We start from the raw sequence: 26,850 nt of genomic DNA, 5'->3' as shown, positions 1-26,850 counted from the left end.
TTTATGTGATATTAGCTGTGCCTACGACTTTATTATTATTTTACATATAATTCTAAAATAAAAGTAGCCTAAGTTACTCCTTATTACATCAGCTATCTGCCAGTGAAAGTCCCGTCAAAATCGGCCCAGCCGTTCCAGAGATTAGCCGGAACAAACAGACAGACAGACATACAAAAATTGTAAAAAATGTTTTTTAGGTATGTGTACCGTGTTACAAATGCATTTAGTAAAACGCGGTTATTTTAATATTACAAACAGACACTCCAATTTTATTATATGTATAGAAATTTGTCACCATCAAATCTAATAGGATTTCATATGTAATTATATATAATACGAAGTTTCCATAATACATAGGTATATTATATATATAAAAAATTAACTTAATGTAATTTTTTTCATCATAAAATATAAGCATAAAACTGAATTTCGGCAATGAAATTTTATAATATGTATGCCAGATTAGGAGGCGAAGAGATTTCAATTGAGTTCCTAGTTGATAATTTGATACGTTTATTGCGTCTGCTAAAATTCATGTGGGACCCGAGGACGCAGCGACGTTCAACAGATTGAGACTCACCGCGCGTGTGAAACCCATCGCACGCGCCCCCATCAAATAATGCTGCTTATACTATCTCTCAATACGGACACGTGAGCGTACACCCAGGGGTTTTAACGGACACACGAATTATTACTTTATCTGAAACGAGCTGCATATAAAATATTTTATGGAATATTAAATAATCGTATTTATTCTGCGAATAATGAAATAGTCTGGAAGCTTTTATTTGTAATTAATGGAAAAAAAAATTAAAATCACAAAAAATACACTCTAAATAAAATTTTACAAATAATATTTTAAAGCTATTATAATTATTATCGTTACATGTATTACGCTAGTTCAAATATTTTTATTTTCCAAGCGTCGTCGCCGCGTCGGGGGACCTGGTTAGGTACCACCCAATTATACCGCCAAGCAGCAATATTAAGTATCATTGTTTTTCATAATGGTTTGAAAGGTGAATAAGGCAGTGTACCAGGCACAAGAGACATAAATATTGACAATGGTAAATTGTCAATGTTTTTTACAATATCAATATCTATTTTAAATAACTCACCCAGTAAACTTAGCTTGGTGATATAAATAATGTTGTCCGTCATATGGTAGAAAGACTGGCAGAGTAAAGCCCATTGTATGACCAAAGCTGCCAAAAACCAGTTGAAACCTAATGCACTGTAGCAATACTTCTTCAAGAATGTCATCAGAAAGCCGAAACCAATAAAGATCATTACATGGGTGCCTTCAAAACCTGAAACATAAACATTATAAATTATTATTACGAAAAAAACTGGTTCGCTGGAAGTGCTTCATGCATATTAAACTAAATTCTTTTTGACGTGTTTTTTTTTCTACTTATAATGACGTTTTAAATATATGAGATAGAACAATGGATATAAATTAAAGATAAAGAATTGAAAACAGGCCAAAAACTGGAATGCTTTTGAGGTGCTGACTTTGTGTTTTATGTTTCGATGAGTGAAGATATATCTAGGAAACCAAGATATTTGGACGTTCTTAAGACATTTTTCTGCAGACGATAAAATTATAGCTAGAGTCTAGATATTGTCCAGTGAGTCACTATAGGTTATTAAAAAATAAAATAAGAGCCCAATTGCTGTTCTAATGGGCACATACATTTTGCCCTCAGAAAGTTCTTGTAATGTTATTTACTAAGGTTTGATATATATAGGCATGGCTTGCTTACGATGTTATCTCTCAACGCCGAGTACTTCTTCGAATCAGAACGAGCGACATTCAAATGAAAATCATGTACTTTATTACAAAATATTCATATCGACAAGAGATTATTATTAATCAATATTTATGTTTAAAGATAAACAAAAAAACGATACAGGCAAATTATACGGCGATTTCATTTGGAATTTTTCCAAATTATACGCACTAGCTGTAGTAAATTCTCATTATTCCATATTATAATGCATTTACAAGTAACACCGATAACAGATTACCGGCTCACAGATAAACAATATTATTCCTGACAAAATATTGAAACAAACAAACTTCGTTGAGGCGTGAGAATGATGGATTAAATAAAACTTTTAGAGGATATTCTGATTCTACGATTTTATAATCAGTACCTTACAGTGCGAGGGGACTTTTGCATAATCCGGGTTATGTTATAAATAAAACAATATAATAACTTTTGTGTCCCCGATTTCCCATTAAACGCTCAAACCTAATTGATTGAGATTCGAAAACTCGAGTAGTCGATCTAAAACAAAATTCGATAAACTCGTTCGAATTGACGTTACAAACGAGACCCATAATATACCTGACCGTGTTAAAAACAAAATGCTAAATGAAAAATTGCGAACGAAATCGCACAATACCCGTTAATAGGCCTCGAGGGTGTAATCGAACGAAAAATGGCTTCACATAGAAATCCGTAACATCGCGATAGTGAAGTTTTTTTTTACTGCACAAAGCTTTGATGCGATGTCGAGGATTTAATGGGAAGGTATTCTTGATTATTTTGTAGCTGCAGCATATTTAAGGATATAATATTACTGTCTAATAAGATCAGCTATGAGTTGAATTTCGGTGCAAAATACTATGGTTTAGGTAATACAAAGGTTTATCGAGCGATCATATAAAAATAATACTACTTCTATAGGGGCTTATCGATTCAAAAAATCGAGTTTATCAATCTTTTAGGACTTTGAAGGCTATTATATTATTCAACTAGCGACCCGCCTCGGGTTCGCAAGGGTGCATTGCTGCTACTAAATTTACTACAGAATGTCTTCAGCGTTCACGGTATTTCAGTCATTAGACAATACAAACGGCTATGTCCCTGCGTTTTAAATCTGTAATATCTTTAATATCTATCTGGTAGGGTTCGGCCAGCGTTTGCAATGTAAGCTCAAAAATTGTATTTATTTACGACATCACTCTAGGATATTGTTCATGTTTTATACATATAAACCTTCCTCTTGAATCGGTCTATCTATAAAAAAAAAACCGCATCAAAATCTGTTATATAATTTTAAAGATCAAAGCATACACAGCGACTGACAGCGATAAGCGACTTGGTTTTATACTGTGTAATGATACACATTATTAATTTTTTTTAACAAACCTCTTTAATGGTCTTGGCCAATTCTAGGCAAACAAGTTCTATCTTAGACCGAATCAGCATTATCTAAGTGTAATGTGTGTTTAACTTAAACTTTAAGACCGCAGCTAAAGTTGATAGGATGATGCTTAATATTCGTTGATACGTAAGGTAAGTAAAACCAGTTAATAATAAAATTCGTATTTAGAGATAAATTGAGTTTATGGATCTATTCGTACTGAGTTGCTTTAGATATTTGTATTTCTATTACATTTGTAACTTTTTGAATTCAAACAAATATAAAGGATATCGATATGTTTTTTTTTCTACCTCTGAATTCCGTCATTTATAAACCGATTTGGAAAAATTCCTTTTTTGTCTGGGGTACACTTCCCGTTCCGGTTCCGGGTCTATTCAAAGTCCTTAATTTTTCAGTTAATATTTCATATATATATATTTTTTTTAATTTTGTCAACATATGTATCAAACTCGGTACATTATATCATAAAATAAACCTGATATTTGCTTTTGTATTGTAATACAGCATTTATTCATGATTTCGAAACCAGAATATCAGATATTATACAAGAAATGAAAAACAATTTCGATTGCAATCGCATTACAGTCGGAATAATGCGATTGCTATCAAGTGATACTACACGTATACATGAGTGTATTTGTAGGCGAAAGCGAACTGGGCTGTGTCGTTTCATTCGAATTTTAGTACATCATCATAATTATCACAGACTCATTGTTTTAATGCCTACCTAAAGGCTGCAGATGCCGAGGACCTAGGTCGGGCCACTAAAATGATAATGAGTTATTCCATTAAGAAATTCTCAGTAGTAACTCGAAGTTTGGAAGTTCACCATCACTTTGGATTGCTGATTCTCTTATTTATGTCGGACACTGAATTTATCTATCAAATGACCACATTTTTATATTATGATCCTTGAAAGATTAGTCATTTAATAAATAAATATAAATATTGGACAACTTCACATACATTACCAAGACAACATAGAAGACGAATGAACTTTTTCTACATCGACTCGGCCGGGAATCCGGTACCCACGAAAACCGGTGCACACACTATTCGACCACGGAGGTTGTCTAATATAAATTTAAATGCACCGTTTGTAGTTCGATTGTTTTTTTTAACAATACAGGCAAGCCGACGGGCAATTGGTACTTGACGGTAAGCAGTTACTACCGCCCAAAGTCACTGGTGCTGTAAGAATAATCATTCCTTACATCGCCGATCCGCCACTAATCTTTGGAACTAATATTTAATGTATATTATGCTTTTAGTTAAACTTGCTCGCCCACACTTAAAACCGGAACACAAAAATATTAAGTATTGCTGTTTGCCAGTAGAATATCTGATGAGAGGGTGGTGCCTACCTTACTTACCTACCTCACACAAAGCCCTACCACTAAGACAAATATTTTATTAAAACTCATCATTGAAATATTTATACATTAAATATTGCCTAATGATACAATACATTCTCACAATAATAAATTATAATAGCATATTTAAAAGGAAATATCTAAGGTTAAGCATTAACGGTGCCTAGCGAGTCGTGGCGAGCAGCCAATATTTTATAAATTGATTTTATTTTAGCATATTCATACAATTCAACTGAATGATATATTTTTCTTTATCACTTTCGCAAATATCGTTTTTCTCATCTAACTGTGATGCAATTAAGGCGACTAAGTTAACTTGTGTTGATTTTAATGAGCGCTATGAATAAATGTGTCGTTTTTCTAACGCCGAAAAGTAATTATTTGTATTGATCTTTTTGGCGACAAAAAGGTGGTCATTGTAATAATAGATGTATAATAATTAGCTTAAGTCCCATGGTTGATGGCAATGATGATGTTGCCGTAGAGTAGCTATCAGCGCGGGGTATATAATAGTGCACAAGTTTGTGCGCAAAGACAGGTTCGTTCTCTATTTCGTTGGTAAAATTTCAGGTGGATGACGATGACGAACTTGATCATGCACGGGAGTTTATTCTCTGCCAACATACCAGAATTTCTGCGAAACCTAATAAGTTTATTATTGGCTTATTTCAAGCATCGAAACCTAAGAATCAGCTGATTTTAGCCGCGGTAGCGCATCAGTATATTCTCAGCGGTTACGCTTGACATAGCGGCCACCACTCGGTCACGGTCGGTCTCGGGACTCCCGACCTACTTTTGGCGATGAAGAAAGAACAGAAAACGCTTGCCATTTCTGCCAGTTTTGACAAACAAATAATACAACATGTATTAAAACATAGTCCTCCCCTCTGTATATCACGATAAAATAGATTTCGGATACGACCAATTAACAGTGATTCGTGAGAAAGGTTTAAATGTATAATTCATAAAGGTTTTGTATAATTTGGCTAAAATATGAAAATGTTTGTTGATGATTTTGGTGAAAATCATACCGACTGGGAGGTTTTCTGGAACGCGTAAACCGAATAATATGTTTATTACGCTATAACGTAAGACCTAGTTTTATTCTACGAATAATTATACTGAAAACATAATTAAATTCAGTATACTACTTGAGTGAGCTTTTATTATTATTAAGATCTTATCCAAATTGATCAATTGGATTTATACTATAATTTTACCTTTATAATGTATTTAGTTTTAGCCCTCAATTGTATTCTACGCTAATACAAAATCTGTCGGATTAACGTGATTTTACCTGACTTGAGGCTATCTGGCTTTCGATCATTCATTACATTCCCTACACGGCTTGTTATCCACCGAATACATAGCGCTTTTTAAAATAAATACTATTTTTCCAACAAAAAATTATACCACTTATACGTGTAATTAAATTATTCAATATTGCCCAACAGTATTACAATATAGATTGTTGGGCTTCAGCGTAATATTTACGAGCTAATTTATTATTTTTTTGAGTCAAAATGTTAAATATAAATTTAATTGTAGTTAAACAGAAATTCAATTATATTGTGACTCGGTAGTAAGAGATTGCTTCCATGTTTATTAAAAAAAAGTAATGACATGACACAGAACATATGGATACGACGTAATCAAAGTCGTGTGTATCAAAATCGTAGCTCTACATGATACTAGAAAACTAATAAAGAGGTGGTGTTAACTTTATATAATATAAAACTAGTTATTGCCTGCAGTATCTTTCGAATTTTAGGATTTAGTCATAAAATATTATGTAAAAAAAAAAATCATGTCATTTTTTGAAGTTCAAGCTGGCTTCATAAAAAAATCATCAAATCGGTTCTGTGGTTTGGCCGTAAAGTAGTAATAGGAAGACAAACAGAGTTACTTTCGCATTTCTAATACCAGTATAGACTGGCAAAATAATAATATTGTGTTAAAACAAATCTTAAAACCTGTTTGCAGCGCCACCTACTGAATTATTTAAGACCGAGAGATCAACTCAATTTTATTTCTCACACATTTTTTTTTCTTCATTAATAAATGGCGCCAGGGATGATTGCTAATTATATAAAGATACTTTATAAAATTGATATTTTTTTCTGTATCATAAAACATCAGAAAACGTACAATAAAAAAAACCGTTACTATAAATATAGCTCAATGACGCTTTTCAATCGATGGACGGTTAGCCCTACACCGATCCGGATGAAATTACCCTGTACTCGGATAGAGGAAGATATAACCGGTAATAAGGGACGATTGTTCTGACTAAGCCTGACTTTGAAAGGTATCGGGTAACAATGAGGGGTATTGAAGAGTAATTTGTGTTTCCATTACGCACAATGATCGTTCGATACTCTATTCAGACGTGTCGATCCAAGTGATGATAAAAGGCATTGATTGAGTATTCTCTTGTTGGCTTATATACGTTGTGATTTTTCGTTTATGAATTATTATCATTATAACGTCAATTTTAACGTGAATCGGTTTTAAATAATTAAGATCGAATCCACACAAGCTTACTTTTAATTGGATTTTAAAAATAGTTTGACGATTTTATGATACGTAAAAATATTAACTGGTATTCTTGAGAATTTATTTAAAATTTTTAGGAAATTAATACACGATCGGAGGAACTTTGTACCGTAGAAAAAAATAGCTATGAACTCACTTTGTAACGGCGTCGAAATGTTGATACTTATGGTGTAGGTATTCTGTAAGAAGAAACTCGAAGCTCACCTCATAACACTAGCGTGAAATATCAGCACGTGATATGCGACATTGACATAATAATTACCCAGTTTATAGGAAGCGCTTATAGTTCATAGTAAGTCGGTTATGAAAATATCATGAGTAGAATGAGAAGCGAATTCTTTCAGAATGGCACTGTTATAGTTTAGAATTTATTCTTAAAGAATAGATATAGGAAGACTAGTAAACAATATTACTATTAATATTAGTAGATTAAATAATTTACAATCAAGCTGCTTGTAATTAAAATTCTCGCGTTATTATTCTAGAGTTTTATGAAACAGCGCAGGGAAATCTGTTTTCAATTCTATCACACGTCGTATTGTATTGTTTCCGAGAAATCTACGCCATCGAACTGGATTGAATCTAGTCATCGCTAAAAGTGCTCTGGTCGACTCATCTTAGCGCATTTAATTAAACTGAATTATCTGTCTATGAACTTACGTTCACATTAAGAATGTTAGCGTTTTATTACAATGTTGTTGTTGTTAATATATATTTTTAAATAAAGTCAATATTATATTCGTCAAATTTAATAAACAAAAAAAAAACAGTTTTAAAGAAAGGAAATAAATTGAAATAGTTAAAAATATATATTATATGAAATCGGAATTTTGTTAATACATATATTGAAGACGTAAGTTAGTCTTTTTTATATTTTATTTAGTTTTCACACTCAAAAACGTCTATAACATTGATGTTGTGGTTGGTTGGTTTATTAAGGAGGGCATTGTTATTTTCTCATCAAACCCAGTCTCCGAAGTCAGTATTGTATCAGATAACGGATACACCAAGACACTATTTAGTTCCAACCTCTCTTACAACACTTTACTACATATTGTCGGAACAATTTGTTCCAAACAAATTCCAAGAAAATATGATGTTCATCTTCGACTTTATCACACTCGTAATAAATTTTTCCGAATAAAATTTAAAATTTCGTTAATGATTAATGGTATAATTAGTTCGGAGAAGGAAAGTTATTAAAAAAAAATTTTTTATCAGTTGTTAATTACTATGCATTTCAAAGTTTTAGTTAGCAACAGCAATATTCAATTTGCTTATAATACCTAGGGATTGAGGATGGTTAGTCGTCATTTAAGATGAAACGCTTGACTATTGACGTATCGCAAATTAATAGGAAAACCGCAAAACCTCTCGTCAAGCGATACGAGTGAGTCAATCAAGCGTTACGCCCTGACCGCGTTTCGGGTAACTTTACGGTACGACTTTACGTTTGCTTTTTTAAATGCTCCAATTATAAATATACATTTTCAACATATTATATGCGAGAATGTGAAATGATTTGTTAAAAATAAAGCCCACGTCACATGTGACAGAAATCTTTTGCCTACAATTTTTTTTTTAAATTAAATTTTCTGTAAATGCTTCTGTACAAGGTTACTCTTTCAATTATGACTATATTTTTTGGTAATGCTAACTTCGTTTTTGTCGTTATTTAATTAGAAACAACTGAATTGTGAAATTACTAATGAATGTAATTTATAATAATTTTATGAGATTACATTGACGAATTTAATTTGCTTGAAATAAATATCATAATTAATTAATTATGGACATAAATACATATGATATTCATTCAAATTAATAATTCTTAAATAAAACATAACATTTAAAATAACTAACAATAAAATTTCGTGGAACTCAAAACGCAACGGATTATTAAATGATTTTAAAAAAACTGTTAATTTTATTTATACTGGTAAAAGTTATAACGTCTTCGCTTTTTTACCTTAAGTATGGACTTCTAAAAATGGGCCGATTATATAATAAAATATATTTGAAATGAAAAACAATTTTATTTAATCACTCGCTATCCGCTTCGCTTATCACAAGTTAAACGGTATGACTGAGCGAATCAACCGCTTCATCTCGACCGCGTTTAGATTGGTCATGGGAACGACATCAAAATTGACTCCCCAGCAAGACCTTCCTTATTATAAAGTCAAATTTATAATAATAAAATGTGATTCCATTTCAAAAATGTGATAAAATTATTTACGAAAGAATATAATTTTAAATGTGAAATATCTTTTAGTCTTATTATGAAATTATTTAACTCAAATTCCATATTTAAATTTCATATAATATAATTGAATATAAATATTCGCTATACTATAGAGATGTTTATTATAGAAGTCATATTAATATTAATTAAATATTATTATTAATACTGTAAGCACACGTTTTTCAGTCAAATGAATGTATTTGTTGAAGGACTTATATACCCTCGCTGTAGGAATTATACGAGTCCGAACTCGAGAGATTTATACTTATTTATTGTATTGTCATTTGATTTATATATATTTAAAATTGGAATGGCCTACCTCGTTGGTTTATATATAAGGCCGCAGATATTGAGGTACTGGGTTCTAACCTTAGGTCGGGCGATAAAAAGTTATCGAGTTTTTCTATGGAAACGTTCTCAGTAACAGCCTGTAAGTTGGAAGTATGTACATTTTCGTGCCTTTGAAAACACGTAAAGCCATTGGTCGCCTGAACTCTTTCCGATCCTGTCGGATTGCGGTCTTATCGGATTATGAGTGTGACGGAATAGAGAATCTACCTGTGTTTGCGCACAAACTTGTGCACTATAATAGTCTGCGTAGTTGATCTCCTTTGAGATTCGCCGCCATGATCGGAATTGGTCAGAACGACATCATAATCATTTGAATAATATATAAATCAAACTTGAAATATAATCTATTCATACTCGTTTAATAAAATTGGAGTGTCTGTTTGTAATATTAAAATAACCGCTTTTTACTAAATGCATATGGATGTATACACGGTACATATACCAAAATAAGATTTGTTTCAATTTTTGTCTGTCAGTCTGTTTGTTCCGGCTAATCTCTGGAACGGCTGGTCCGATTCTGACAGAACTTTCGATGGCAGAAAGCTGATGTAATAAGGAGTAACTTAGGCTACAACAGTAAATTTTTTGTTAAATTCAAACGCGCACGAAGCCGCGGGCACAGCTAATAATATAATATAATAAAATTTAAGTTAGTTAGTTTAAGCTAATTTAAATGGTTAAACGCTCTTTGTCATCGATATTTACTTAGAGGTACACCCATCAGATATACCGCCCAGCTGCAATACTTAGCATTGTTCTGGTTTTGAAGGATGTGTGAGCTACTGAAACTACATAACATCTTGGTTCTTTTGTTGTCGCATTGACAACCTAAGGATTGGTTAAATTATATCAATAAATAAAGTTCACGTTTTAATATATTTAATATAATCTTGTATCGAGTAATATCCCTTATTTATTAATGTTTTATTTTAAAAGAGCTTTAATTTTTTTTTTTAATATTTGTGGTATATTTTTGCATTTATATTCAGAAGATTTTTTTTAAGCAATCATTACTGACATTAAGAACGCGCCAGTATAACGCACTCTTTATCAAAGACAGTTGAAAGAATAACATTTGTGTTACAATCAGGAACTTTTAGAGTATTATTTTACTTAAATAATTTAAAGTAAAAGTTAAGTAACGGCCTGTAAATGTCATACAGCTGGCTTGGAGCTTATTCCACACGCAGCTCTAGTGTTTATGAATTTTATTGAAATTAGTCAAACGCGGATTTCGTCATGATGTTTTACTTGACCGCCAGGGCACGAGAAAATGTATTAGTGCTTGCCTGGGTTTGAACCTGCAATCATCGGTTAAGATACCACAGGGCACCTCGTCTCTCTTATTTAGATTAAAATATCATAAGCTTAAATAATATTTTCGTGTAACAATATTAAATTTTATTTAATTGTAATGTAATATAAAAATATTTTTTATCCATTATTATTTGCATATTAAATCTTCTGTTGTATAGAGCCCCTCTGAAAACCAGCACTGTAATTTGATTCAGCTATACAGCTATATTACGTGAAATTTAAATTATAATTGAATTTTCACATATGGCAATAAAACTTTTCTTCCTTTCAAGTATCGAATGACTGGAATTTATCAACTACGCTTAAGTTAGTTCTCGTGAACTCCGCCATAATTTGATTAAAGAACGTCTTAACAGATTGATTATCATTTGGTCTGATAACGAAATTAACAGTTCATTATCTAATTACCAAAATTGCTACTGCAACTATGATTCGCCTAGAAAATTAGTGTAAGTTATAAATATGGCTCAGACCGAAGTGAAAACTGTTTGTAAAATATTTCAGATAAATTGTTTCGTTTAAATGATTACACGAGATCAAATAAGTGTGAAAAAAATATACTTAGTTAAATTAATTTAAAAATAGAGTAATATGAATTTAAACAAAACACAAAAAATGTTTCGTTTCAATTTGTATGTATTGTAATGTTTTTATTTGTTATAAAAAACGAATGTATATTTTAAATATATAAGGTGCAACAGGTAGCCTATTTGACCATCTTACTAATTTCATTAAACCGGCCAAGTTCGAGTCGCACTCGCGCCCGAAGGATTCCGTACTATTGACTAAATTAATACTGACCTTAAATATTTATTTTATTTTGTATTAACAGAAATACATAATTTGTGAAAATTTCAACTGTCTAGCTATAGAGGTTCTTGAGATACAGCCCGGTGACACACATACAGACGGATAGACAGCGAAGTCTTAGAAATAGGGTCCCGCTTTTACCGTTTACGGAACCCAAAATAAAAGGTGTCATCCTCCGATTACTCTCTGTCTGAGATATTTGTTTTCAAAATGGTGGTAATTACGCGACTATGGTGATGTCGGAAGAAGGGTGATTTCAGTAGGCCAATGAAAATGTTCCTCTTAGCCTGCAAATTTTCTATACTATCTTTAAAATTTTCGCCAATGCGGCACCAACCTCGAACATATGATAAGTGAGTGGTACCTGCTCAGATGGACTAAAAAGGTCCTACTATCAATAAATGCATATGCATAGAATATAATATTTAAGGCTACTAATATTAGTTTTCACATCACTACATAGTATAAAACAAAGTCGTAACCCGCTGTCTGTATGTCCCTATGTATGATTAGGTCTTTAAAACTACGCAATTAATTTTGATGCATTTTTTTTGCCTTACTTTGCTAACGCTGGCTGAACCCTACGAGATAGATCAAAATAATGTACTACAGTATTGTGCACCTTTAAAATGTCTACAAAAAGTTCGCGACGGTATTTGTCTATCTCTTATGGATAACCCACAATATCCATTAATTATCCGTTACTTGTTACGAGAAATAATGCCTTATTTATGAAGCGAATTTAAGCAATACAGTTTTAATCCTTATCCAATTAAGTATTTTAAATTAATTGTGAATTAATATAAAACAATATGGCCCCTGACAGTTAAATGAATATTTTCGAAGATATTACGGATTTAAAATGCAGGGACATAGCGATTTGAGTTGTCTAAAAACAAAAGAGCTGTGAACTTCAATCAATATATATAAAACTCTTCCGTTACTGAGTGACTGAGTGACTGACAGACAACGCACAGCCTAAACCACTGGACCTAGAGACTTGAAATTTTGCACACGTATACCTCGAGTATCCTAGAGGTGCACTAAGAAGGGATTTTTCAAAATTCTCACGGGATAGGGAATAAATGGGATTTATATTTTCGAACCAAAGTAGCTCTATCTCCGTAACTATAATTATTAGGGGTTTCAAATTTAGCATGCAAGTAGGTTATAACAACAACTAAAAACTATTTTTAGGATATTTCGAAATTCTCAATATATTAATATCTATTTTTGGGAATAAACGGGAATTGTATTTTTTTCTTGAAAGTCCGTAGTCCTAGAAACTTGAAATTTCGCATGAAGATAGTTATTATAGCACAATAAACTAAAAAAAAACGAAAGTCATGATTTTTTTATTTTTATTTGTTTATAAAAATAACCAGTATAAATTGATCCCACACTGCGTACATTTTGCTTAGGAGCAGGGCTCTGCTTACATTGGAAAAATTAAAAACTGGAAAAAAGGGAAATATCTTCAAGCATCGTTTCCCTTTTGGTAGATCTATGAGCTATTTACATACCTATGGAACCCCCGGTCCACGAGTCCGACTCGCACTTTATTAGGTATGTAGTTTATTAATTAATCATATTTATTTATTACGCTATACAATTACACAAATACAATGTAATATTCTATTTAATATTTATTTATTATTTATGTAATGCCGAGATGGCCCAGTGGTTAGAACGCGTGCATCTTAACCGATGATTTCGGGCTCAAACCCAGGCAGGCACCACTGAATTTTCATGTGCTTAATCTGTGTTTATAATTCATCTCGTGCTCGGCGGTGAAGGAAAACATCGTGAGGAAACCTGCATGTGTCTAATTTCAACGAAAATCTGCCATATGTGTATTCCGCGAACCCGCATTGGAGCAGCGTGGTGGAATATGTTCCAAACCTTTTCCTCAAAGGGAGAGGAGGCCTTTGGCCCAGCAGTGGGAAATTTACAGGCTGCTGATGCTTATGTAATATAATATACATACACAATACACACCGACATTACACTTCACATATTTATTTTCATAACAATCCATACTATAATATCCATACTTCCATACTATCCGTACTTAAGTGTTTCTAGATATTCTACCTCTAAGGGGTTTAATAGGGGTAGGACATTTTTTATATAGGTTAGTCTGGAAATCCGTCATTTTATAAGTAACAAACATGGAACTTTATTTATGGGCTACTGATTAAAAATGAGTAGATACGTATTTAAGTGTTTCTTGATATTCTACCTCTGAGGGGGTGAAATAAGGGATGAAAGTTTTTATGGAAGTCCGTCATTTTTTAAATTAAAAAAAAAAACTGTTTTTTGGGATACTGATTAAAAATGAGTAGATACGTATTTATGCGTTTCTGGATATTGTACGCCTAAGGGGAGAAATAGAGTTTGACATTTCGTATACAGGTTAGCCTGGTAGCCTGTCATTTTGAAGTTAGAAGCATGAAATTTTATTTTTGTGCCACTGATTAAAAATGAGTTGACACGTATTTAAGCGTTTCTGGATATTCTACCCTAAGGGCTGAAATACACACCAATGTGGTATACAAAGAGGTATTACATAAACGTAACATTTTAAATTAATTTGTAAATATATTCATATTCTACGCTGGCAAAGCCGCGGATAACAGCTAGTTGTATATAAAGACGTTCTGAAGTATATTTAGTATCAGCATTGCAGCCGTGCAAAGACGGGACGGGTCGCTAGTTAGGTATACAATGAAAAATATATAAAGTAATAATATTTGCATACCTCTCACGTCGTGATGTTTATCTCCCCCATATCTCACGAATATGAAATATAAGACCATCAGTATCAACTGAAATACCAACAAGGGTATATATTTTGTATTTGTGAATTTGTAAACCATGTTCGATCGCTTGAAGCTGAAAAAGAAAATGTTTTATCACAATACGTACTGATTATTTAATTTTTGTTATTCAGAAAATATTTCCATTCGGTCCACTTTAATTTTTATGTTTTGAGAAACCCAGATTTCAGATTCAATTATTTTATAATTATGTTTACTTGTGTTGTGTTCGAGAGTGTGTGTGTATTTTGAGTAAACTGTGTGTGTGATGTCAATTTCATAGCGTACTTTTGACATTATGTGAGACAGTTAATAAGTAAAACAATGCTGTCTTTTTCCTTCGTATGTTAAATTAATGACATAAATGGAGAAGAAATTATTGACTTAACACTTGCTAAACTACGTTTATAAGCATGACTGTAAGTAGCAAAGTACTTGTAACTAATATATATTTAAATGAAAAGTAATCATAATCATTTTAATTAATTACCTACATTAATTTAAATTCAGTAGGCTTTTTTAAATATATTATGTAACACAGAAATACTAGACACGGCTGCGATATAGTAATACGGAAACATATAGACATTGTTTGCAAGAGCGACTTTCGTCTTTTATAATATCTATATTAATTAAAAAAAATTGTTTTTACCCGATGTGTAGCAGATCATTTGTATGAATGACGTGAATAGAAAATCACATTGATCTCTGCTTATAATTATGATGCAAAAAAGAACACACCAAAACAACTGACAGTCAACTTACAGTCACCTTAAGAACCGCCAAGATTAGTAGTATTTTTTTCCAAAAAAATAAATAATTTTATATTCGAAAACGTCATTTAATTTCCATTAGACTCTATATCATACGCCCCACACGATGGTTTGAATATAAAAAAGTATTCGATAGCCTGAACGAAATCAGCAAGTTTGGCGATAGAAATTGATTATAAACGAGCGTTTTCTACGAAAATCCTTAAGTTTTTTCGTGTTCCCTTGCAAAGTAAGAGTGTTTTTTTCTTACATCCTTGCGAACTTCACCCAAAATACCACTATAAAATTAATATAACACTATAATAAAAGGATTTTTCAAAAGATAGGTGAACTGGCAAATTGATAACCTGATGGTAAATGGACTCCGCCGCCCATAGGCAATGGCACTGTAAGAAATATAAACCATTCCATCCATCGTTTATGTGCCACCAATTTTGGGAACTAAGATGTTATGTCCCTTGTGCTTGTAATGGTATGTATGTATGTTGTGTAAATCATAATCGGACCACAACAATATCAAATATTACAGATATAGTTATAAAACGACACTGACGGTACTATAGATAGAAATATAATTAATTAAAAACGGTTTTGTTAATTACACTTCAATTACAAGGTTAGACTGAAATAGTGAAGGCTTGGAATTTAGAGAACAAAAAATTAGGATCGGACTTTGACCAATTAATCACTGGATTTAGTGACACGTCCGGAGCCGGTAATTAGGATGAAATCCTCTTTAATCAATTCAGACCGACAGCTGAATACCTCAGCACTTAGATTAGATTTGGTAAAGGTATTTCGTTTCAGATAAATGTATAAGAAAATATTTTCGTCCCCAAAAAATTGACTTCAATGATTTGCTCGAATATACGCTTTGCGAGTAGATTAAGAATTAAAAATTCTCAAAAGCAAATTAAGAGGACAATTTTGATCACCAATATCATCCAAATCCGTTGATAAGCAAAAATAATCTACCACAAAAATACGAATGAATGGAAAACATTTTCGTTTTTTGAAATTTGTTATAATACGTTCCGTAAAATTTTCGTTTAGAATTAGGACCATTCATGTCGGAGATATTATACGTATGAAATTATAAAGGTGTACGGTGTGATTTAGTAACGAGTTTATTTACGGCTTCTATTATAGTATTATTTATATCAAGACGTTTAAAAAATATACGTTTATTACTGTTACAATTTTGTTTGTGAGAGAATTGAATCACAAATTAATTTTGAACGTTTATTAGAACTTTAATTAGATTTAATAAACTCTTTTAATGATTGGCAACCAGATCTTGGACAAAGTTAATATTACTTGGTGTATTATCTAATAATATTAAGTGAATCATATACGAAACGACGAATGTAAAAAATTGTTAAGGAATAGCCTTTTTCTTAGACGTAATGGAATTTCCTCTGAAAAATGAACGATTTTTGCTATCCTTTCATCGCTGAGCACAAAATGAATTATAAACTCAAATTAAGTACATGTTAACTGCCCGTGTCGCCTGTCTGGATTTTAACCCACATGTTTTGGTTATGATTGATGAAGTAAATCGGGACCGCTCATACAGTAATATAAATGTGATCACGTTACGTGATCAGGTACCTACGTACGTTAAATGATTTTTTCACGGCTTATATAAAATATATTATCAGAAATCAATAATTACAATTAAATTATTTTTATGTATTAATTTATTGAAGCTCACTAACAATATTTTTTTTTATTCGAAACTGTTTTAATACATAATATTTACCCAGTTCTGAATATATAATAACACTGCATAACACACAATACCTGTTATTCGTTCGCTTCGCTGGGCATTAAATACCTAAAAAGGGGGGAAGTGTCAACGGTATTCAATAAATTAACGGACGATTCCCCTTTGATGCGCCTTAGTCAGTTTATCGTGATAGACACACAGATAATACAATATTATAATATATATATATAAGTTGTATAATTAACTCAATAATAATTTAACTAAAATAGAATTTAAAAAACCCATAGCTCAAATAAACACTAAATTATTGAATATACTTAAGCTAATAATTTTTTTAAATGATATATATGGTTTCATTTTTATATATGTAATAGCTGTGCCTGCGTCTTTGTGCGCGTTTGAATTTAATAAAAAAGCGTGACTTTATTATTATTTTACATATAATTCTAAAATAAAAGTAGCCTAAGTTACTCCTTATTACATCAGCTATCTGCCAGAGAAAGTCCCGTCAAAATCGGTCCAGCCGTTCTAGAGATTAGCCGATACAAACAGACAGACAGACAAAAATTGTAAAAAATGTTATTTAGGTATATGTACCGTGTATACATACATATGCATTTAGTAAAACGCGGTTATTTTAATTTTACAAACGGACACTCCAATTTTATTATATGTATAGAAGATGTACTAGTATTAGTATAGTTAACGATTCCAACCCAATTCAAATACAAACTTTTTTCAATAATCCAACGTAGAAATACATAAATACATACAAATCTATTTTTTCAATTGCAAAGGTGACTTCTATTTGAAATGTGAATCATGAAAAGTCGACAAATCCTTTAAAATTGAAATAAATCGTAGGGATATCAAAGCTAATTTCGCAAGTTAGCAATTCATTGAATCGTGAATTCACGTTTTGGTTCAAACTAATTCTAGATGGAGATTGGACAGTCATTATGCAATTTGCTGCACGCGAACATAAAAATTTAAATTCACTGCCCTTTGAATAATTTCAGGTAAATATTTGAAAATGTTAAACCTTTTAAAACTTAATACGTATTGGCTATCTATAAGGATTTTTTATTTAATTTTTATAAATGGGTACTCTTAACGCCTATATAAAACTTGACAGCAATTTTATTATTAATCTTTATATATGTGTAAAAGCGAAATACCATTCACTGATAAATCACGAAATCTCAAAAACTACAACACCTACAGAGTTGAAATTTAGCAGGTAGGTTCCTAATAGGATGTAGACATCCGCTAACAACGGATTTTACGAAACTCCACCCCTAAGGGGGTAAATGAGGGTTGGAAGTTTGTATGAAAGTTAAAGTAAGAGACTTGAAATTTAAAATATACAGAGCATTCATACATAGATGATGTGGAGGTGTACAAATAACGTATTTTAAAAAATCAATCCCCTTTTGGGGTTAAATCAGGGGATGGTAGTTTGTATAAAAGTCCAATGTTATTGAAGTTCGAGTAATTATGGCAGAAGGATTTTAAGTGGTATTCAAGTATAGAAATTATCGAAAACAACTACTTACTATAAGGAGGGATGTTTTATTATAACAATAAAAAGTATTTTAGCGTAGACGTGCGGACCGAGTCTTTCATAATCATATATTGTAAAGAGTATGTATATAATCTTACTTATAGATGTAATACCACCTTCCGGTTTGACGTCATTCATTTTATTTACTTTTATATTTTGTCGTGTTGTAAAATATTTCGTGTTAGATTAATTTGTTTGTTTGTAGTTTGTTTGTAGTCAATATGATATTACGTTCACACACACGTACTTAAAAACTGTTTTGTATGTGTGTATGTTGAATTATTTTCAGTATTATTGTATCCGTATGTGTTATACATTTCAGATACATGAAAAAGAATAGCAGCCGTGTGTATGTAGTGTGATTTGCAAGAACAATCAAAAAGGATTATGTTTTGGAATTTAGTTTGCTTAATAAATTATAAAAAATATTTTTTGTTCTAATAACTCTTTGACGTTTGAATCTCGGATCCTCAAAGCTGAAATTCCTCAAACTTGGTATTTATGAAGTCGGATCAAAAACTTTCATATCGATTTTTAAATCCAGTTTATACAATAACTCTCCGAAGTTAATAAATAATAATGAAACCAAAGGTTGAAAAATGATAGTAATCCCTCGATAGGATTAAAGAACGAAATGGTTTCATTTACTTCCTCGAATGTACGCTGTAAACAAAAACTCAACAATGACCAATATAGGACGCGTTGGGACCACGTTGGGACCACGTTGGGCCAGCCAATATTTAGTCCAATGCAAAAAGAATGTTCAAACTTGATTTATAAATAGACACAATATTATACCTAAAGTATACAATCGTATTAATACACGTAGTGAAGGATTGAGAACCTCTTTCTTGATTTAAGTGTATTAAGAAATACCATTTTCGATCTACATTTTAATAAAGGAAATAACTTTAAGGATAAATGCGGTTACATTGCTTTTTTAGATATCATCTTCAGATAAGTTTTACATAAAATATCAAATACTTGATACACTTTATTTTGTCGTGCTGTAAAATATTTCGTATTGAATGTATTTTTTGTCTTTGTAGTCGAAATTACATTAAGTTCATGCACACACAAACTTAAAATAAATATGCACACGCGAAAGCAGATAAATATACTATAAATTTATGTGTGTATAAATTTGATGTTTTTATTAGTCACGAGTTTGCTTAAATTTTAACTTCGATGATTAATAATTGAGGTATTATATCAATTTTAGTTAAAATTAAGAGTGTAAGAATTTTATTTAAATATGTACTTTTATAATGTAATTAAAGTAATATTAATAAAAAAAATCCTTGAATATTTTTACTGTAAACAATAGTAATATTTATTTAAAACATATATGTATAATCGAGAACTGTAAAATGAACTTACTTTGATTCCAGCTGATAAGAAGTATGTATCAAGTGAACCGCGCTTCAGCGCTTACTGAGAATATTCATTCACTATACGTTTAACGCATCTGATCTGTTTCGGCAATATGTTTTATTAAACTTTTCAATAAAAGTCTAGATACTGGCCAAACGTATATTTATTTTGATTCTTAATTAAAATATAAAACCTCGTTTGTGGAATACTGTTTCAATATTTATTTAATTTATTTTTTATATTAATATCGGCTTTTAGAACTCTAAACAGCCTCACTAAAGCAAATACTCATTTTATTGTTGTTTATATAACAAAGTTTTAATTAATTTTTATTGATGGAGTTCGATGACCTCTTTGATATAAATATAAAATTTATAAATGCTTGATCGTATGATTTTTGATAATACCGCATTAATTTAATTAATTTAATAATCCATAAAAAGCGATATATAATAATTATATAACATGTATGTTTTGCGATGTCTGTAAAAATATATAATTTATATTCATATTTTAGCGTTGCAACATAATTAATTTAACAGAGGCAAAGTTATAATAAACTAGTTTTATCACTGATAGAATGTTAAATCGTTGAAAACATTCGTAATTCACGAATAATAATAAAATAACAGGCAGATGTGAAAGTTTGTGAACATTTACAGTCGAGGCACTGTGAAATCGCGGCAGGCCCATCAATATCCTATATTTATTGTAACACCGAACGTGCGATGCATTGAGCGATATTTGAGTGTAGCATGTCGAAAAGAATAACGTATAAAACAAAAAAAAAAAAATACCCGCGTTCTATTTTTGTTCGACGTTTTCAAATAAATTGTATATTGATAATGAAATGGATTACATTATTCGAAATTGATAAATTGTTAAATATTAAATTCCGGTTTTCTTTACATACATAAATAATAACACAATATTTAATAATAAAAAAAAACAATATATTTAGATTGGTTATCACCTCTTTGGTGTACATACTAACTTTTGTCTTTTGATTTTTAATATAACATAATGTATTACTACATTTGTAATCGATAAAAACTTTTTAAAGAGCTTAAGTATTGGTATTTAAATAATTTACTTACTAGCTGTAGCTGGTTCACGTGGTTTCACGTGGTTACATTAATACGGACTTTAAAGTCTTGAGATAAACGTGTTCAAATGAACAATATCTTTAGCCTTATATGTGGGTATAGATAAAACATCACCAACAAAAAAAAATTTATAAAAAAATAAAAGACTATCAATAATCCTGTTTAATTCCTTTTACTGTTTTCGGTGGAACAAAGAAAAGCTTAAGATTGCTTTGTATGTATATTCATTAGTTCTATCAAAAAATTACAATTGTGGTCTCGTTTTGTTTCAATTCAATGTGGGGCCATTTAGTGAACATAAATATATTTTGACTATCACTAAAAAGTAATAGTTAAGCATAGAATACATTTTGTTTGAGTTGTTCCGAATATGTTACGTCACTACTAATTTAATATGGCGTGCAACGCCATTTTGAACATAGGGACTTGATGAGGACGTTTGTTAAATTGATTATCCCCATACGGAATATAATGTAGTTACGTCGTCAAACGTTTTATATTCTTGTAAAGGATTTGTAGCCAAAAAAATATACGGCGTGTGTTTTCATTTTTCTCAACTCTTAGGTGTGGTACTGGTGGTATTTTTGACAATTGATAACCAAGTTCAATGCTTCAATATTAAATAAAGATTATATCTCTAAATTTAAAATTTTCGAAATTCCATTTTTTTATTATAAGAGTAATTATCAAAATCAATAATATTACGCATAACAATGACAAATATATTGAATCTGTCTGAATAAAAAATCATTCTATAAGTACCCAGTTCACGTGACAGAAGTCAAACTTTGTAACATCAGAGTGTCAATCGTAATATCTAAAACCGTTAAAAATTTAACCTTGAAATTTGAATATACAGGCCCAAGCCTGCCACAAATGGATGACCTGAATAAGTTCATTGCGTCTGTGATAGTGACGCTAAGTGATTCCCTGTTTCCGAGAAATGGAAATATGTGCAATTAAAGATATTTCATGATCAACGGCGGTTTTTATTAAACGAGAATTTTACATAGCGTATTATGATCAGATATCTTACCAAATACGTCAATATTTATCGCTTAAAAATACTACTTAATATAGAAAATTATCAATTATATTCTAATTTGAACTATGCTTAAATTGCCTATATTAGCACACTAACTGCAACATAACCGTCCTTGTTACACCCCATATAATTCGAATGAGATGGGTAGATTGTTTGTAGCAAGCGATTCACTGGAGACGTCAATTATATTCTATTTAGCATATACGATGCCCTTGTACTTGTGCTACTTGTATAATATTAGTTTGCAATACAATATTTCAATTAAAAGGTCTGTCAGATGTTGTGAGACAATAACAGGGTTTTATATTTTATTTAGTTAATAAATATATCAAGAAACAAAACGGGACCGAGTTTTTTTATTTTTTATGTAGAAGTTTGCTACATAGGCCGCTTTGGGAACTAAAATGCTATCAAACCTTTATAGGTGAATGAGGCAATGTAACTAAAGGCACATATCTCAATAAATAATCCTTATTTATATTTATTTTATTTAAAATTAATTCAATTTGTTTTTAATTTTTCTATTATATTAGATAAGCAGAGGCAAGGGCCATTCGATGATTAGTGGTCACCATCGCCTATAGACATCCAGTCACGCGGTAGCGTGTCAAGCCCAGTTCAAGTAAAAGAACTGGCTAGCAGCACCGTGTGTAATATTACACGAACCATTTGGCCTCCCCGTAACTCAAAAATTATTTCACATAAACCTGTCAAATTTGTCTCATATATTGAGTTGGCCTTTTAAGAAATATATACCATTTCTTTCATCACCAATGCGCCACCAACTTATGAAACTAAGATGTTATGACTCTTGTGTCTGTAGGTACACTGGCTCACACCCTTCAAACTGAAAAACAATGATAAGTATTGCTCTTTGGCGGATGAATGTCCGACGAGTGGGTGATACAAGCCATCAAGTAAAAATATGCATAAATTTATAAAATTATAACATTACAGAAAATAATTATGAGATAAAATATTAGAATGGAAAAAAATATGATTTGACTTAGGTTGTATTAAGATAGCACAAAATCAGTTCGTTTTGAGTTACAATTAATGTATTTTATATATATACTACAGTTTATATATATACTACAGTATATATAAATTGTGTTGTAATTCAAAATTCGTGATCAGATATTTGTCAGTTGTATTAAGTGACGTAATTATTTATTTATCGTATAAGATACTGTCTGCTTATTGGAATTAACATAAAATGTACTTTTTTATAATATCATTCATTTATTTCTTAAACGCTATATAAAGTCAAAGGTTCAGAACATCTGCTGACTCCACAAACAAAACGTCTACTCTGCAAAAAAATAAAAATAATTTTAGTTCATTGAAAGTATTACGATTCTATCCGATCCGTGTCAAAGACGACCATCGTAGTGGTTTCAATGGGTACAAAAAATAATTTTACATAACCCAGAGAATAAACGACACGATTGGAAAGATATATATTTACTTGGTGGTAGGGCTTGTGCGAGCCGGTCTGGATAGGCACCACCCTCATAAGATATTCTACCGCCGAACAACAGTACTCAGTATTGTTGTGTACCGGTTTGAAGGGTGAGTGAGCCAGTGTAACTACAGGCACAAGGGACGTAACATCTTAGTTCCCAAGGTTGGTGGTGAATTGCCGATATAAGGAATGGTTAATATTTCTTACAGTGTTATTGTCTGTGGGCGGTAGTGACCACTTACCATCAGTGGCCCATACGCTTGACCGCCAAACTATGACTTAAAAAAAAATCAACAATTACACGCTTCTCATTTATTTGAACTTCGAAAGTAATATTTTTTACCAATTAATGGTACAATGAATAGTTACTTTTTAAAACATTTTTCATAAAGCCTTTGGTTAAATCGTTTTTATCATGATGTAATAATGTCTGTTAAATAATAGTTTGTTTTTGATTGTGTTAATGAAAGTCAAATTTAACAAAAACTATTTACGGTATGGCATTAAGTACACATTACAGCTCTAAGTAAATTGGCCGGATAAAGATATGCATTTGATAAGATAAATCTTTTATAACGAGTTCTAAAATTTTTACGATTTATGTCACGTTAAGATTAAATAAATATCAAGATATAACGAGCCTAGTGGTGGAGAACATGAATATTAAACAATTAATATGAGTTCAAACTCAAACAATGAATTTTAATATGCATATTTTGTATTTATAATTAATTTCCTACCCGGCGGTGAAAACATTGTAAGGAAGTCTGCCTTTATCTGATGGAAATCTGCCATAATATATATATATATCCATCATTCTTCATTGGAGTAGCGTCATATAACAATTTCACGTAGGCTCAAAAAATTATATTTCAATCGTCGTGTTACTGTGTGAAATTGAATGTAAAGCTACCACCGGTTCGGAACGTAGATTCTACCGAGAAGAACCGGCAAAAAAATGTAAGTACAATTAAATGTTTATATATCCTGTCTAGAAATACTAAGTCCAAGCTTTTATATCTTTAATATAATATTGTATTGAGTGATATTCCTTATTTATTAATGTTTTTTTTTTATTTAATGTTTCTTTAAATTTATCTCTGCTCGAAACCTCACCAAACCATACTATAAAACGAGAGGAGGGTTGTTGTAACGTTAAATACATAAGTGTAACATTGAACGTGATTATTTTTCTTATTGTCGCCTTGTGAGCATTTTCCCTGGATAACTGCCTCGTTGAGAAAATTGTTAGAATTTGTCAAGGAATTTTCATTAGTGTTCCACAATCAGAATATAGGTTATGTTACAGTCGCGTATATCTCAAAACTGGTGAAACCCTTGCTCATGTATTTGATATCTTCTGAGAATGTCAGTTTAAGGCCCCATCGGACTAGGAGTTAGGTGTTAGTGAGCGCACCTGTGTTTCCGCACATATTTGTAAACTATAATATCAAAAATTAATTACCTTAGCTGGAATTCGGTCCAAAGGCCATTGCTCATTTTGTATGTATTGTATTAAAATCATTTTCGTTACTAGTTCGTTACAAAATATTTCTTAATTTATTGATCATAGCAAATATAAAGTATTTAGGTAGTTTTATTATACTAGTAGGTAATGTTAGATATATATCGATTGAATATTTTTAATTCTCATTCTACAAAACTATTTGATCATGTTTATAACAGTTTATTAATTTAAAATATTATTTATATGTATAATGTGTCACTTGATGGTAAGTGATCACAGCTTCCTAGACATTAACACTGTAAGAAATATTAACCATTCCTTTCATTGTCATTAGCCGAGATGGCTCGGTGGTTACAACTCGTGCATTTGAACTGTTGAATGCAGGTTCAGTCTAGACAAACACCGATGAATTTCCATGTATAATATTTGTATACACCAAACCAACGCGTTGGTTACCAACCAACAACCAACAAGTTAATAATGATATAGTTTATTATATTATTCTCCGCCCGGACCACTGCCAAGTGTAGACGTGTATACCGTGTGTTTTTGATTTTTATTTTAATATATGTTTATTGAAAATTTATTCAAAAATTCCATTAAAATATTAGGAGCACATAATTGCGCAGGAGTTCATACAAATTGTTAACGGTTGCGCAGGAGTACTTTCAGCCTGAGAAGAAGCCATCCTCGTCAACTAGCCCCTCCTCCTTGATCCGCCCAAGAAGTGGTGAGTGTTAATCAGACCCGCCCAGTGACCAATCATCAACACTGTGGGCGGTTGCAACTGGTGCTTGGACCTTCCCTCCATATTGTTAACGCAAGCTACTATCATAGTCCTCTGTGGTCCTGGTACTTAGTGAGTGCCTAACGTCAACGTTGCATAAGTAAACTATTAAAATGTTACGAACTCCTGAGAAGTCTAGTTCCGAGTCTAATTTACGTCAGATCGAAGTTAACGAAGAATTTACACCGAATACTAGTTTCGTAAACACCCGTATAAAGCGTAAGCGCTCGGAAGAGATTATTTTTGAATTTTCTGAGTTTAAGAACGACATTAAGGATATGTTATCTTCTTGGATGTGCGAACAGAATAGAGAAAGGGCGCAACTCACGGCTTCCTTAAAAACTATCGAAGATTCACTGTCGTTTTTGTCCGCCCAATACGAAGATATGAGAAAAGCAATGGAAGCTTTGGAACGCGAAAAACAGAAGGATAAAGAATACATACAAATCTTAGAAAACCAAATTGAAAGCTTACAAAAATCGCAACGTAAATGCTCATTAGAGATTAAAAATGTTCCCAAGTTAAACAGTGAAACAAAAACCTCGCTTATGGACATGGTTACTAAATTATCGAATACCCTGAATATTAAACTCGAAACAAATGACATCAAAGATATCTATAGATCGTCCAACAAAGGAGATAAAAAACCTATAATTCTGGAACTGTGTTCATATATACAGAAAACGAATATAATGAAAGCCGCTAAAAAGTACAACAATCAAAACAAAACTAATAAACTAAATGTACAACACTTGGGGTTATCGAGCCATAATACACCGGTTTTTCTATCAGATCACCTAACCCAAAAAGGTAATAGATTGTTTTTCTTAGCCAGAGAATTCAGCAGAACAAACAACTACACATTTTGCTGGACCGCCATTGGTGATGTGT

At 31.5% G+C, this 26,850-nt stretch overlaps 1 protein-coding gene across 2 annotated transcripts in view; it reads right to left on the bottom strand.

The window, feature by feature from the left end:
- The window catches only part of LOC113396540 (ammonium transporter Rh type B), a 217,764-nt gene that overhangs the window by 16,011 nt on the left and 174,903 nt on the right, over positions 1 to 26,850 (bottom strand). The window contains exons 1-3 of one of the 2 annotated variants that reach the window (XM_026634516.2): positions 20,095 to 20,139; positions 14,591 to 14,724; positions 1,119 to 1,310 (exon numbers count right to left, since the gene is read on the bottom strand). In XM_026634516.2, coding sequence (XP_026490301.2) covers positions 1,119 to 1,310; positions 14,591 to 14,708 — 310 coding nt within the window. In that variant the 5' untranslated portion in view covers positions 14,709 to 14,724; positions 20,095 to 20,139. Of the gene's footprint in view, positions 1 to 1,118; positions 1,311 to 14,590; positions 14,725 to 20,094; positions 20,140 to 26,850 lie in introns of those variants that run through there. The other variant, XM_064217121.1, reaches the window with a different exon arrangement.

The sequence above is a fragment of the Vanessa tameamea genome, chromosome 15 (genome assembly GCF_037043105.1).
Source record: "Vanessa tameamea isolate UH-Manoa-2023 chromosome 15, ilVanTame1 primary haplotype, whole genome shotgun sequence".
NCBI lineage: Eukaryota > Metazoa > Arthropoda > Insecta > Lepidoptera > Nymphalidae > Vanessa > Vanessa tameamea.
Note: the sequence above shows the minus strand (reverse complement) of the source record. Positions and strands in the feature narration are given on the sequence as shown.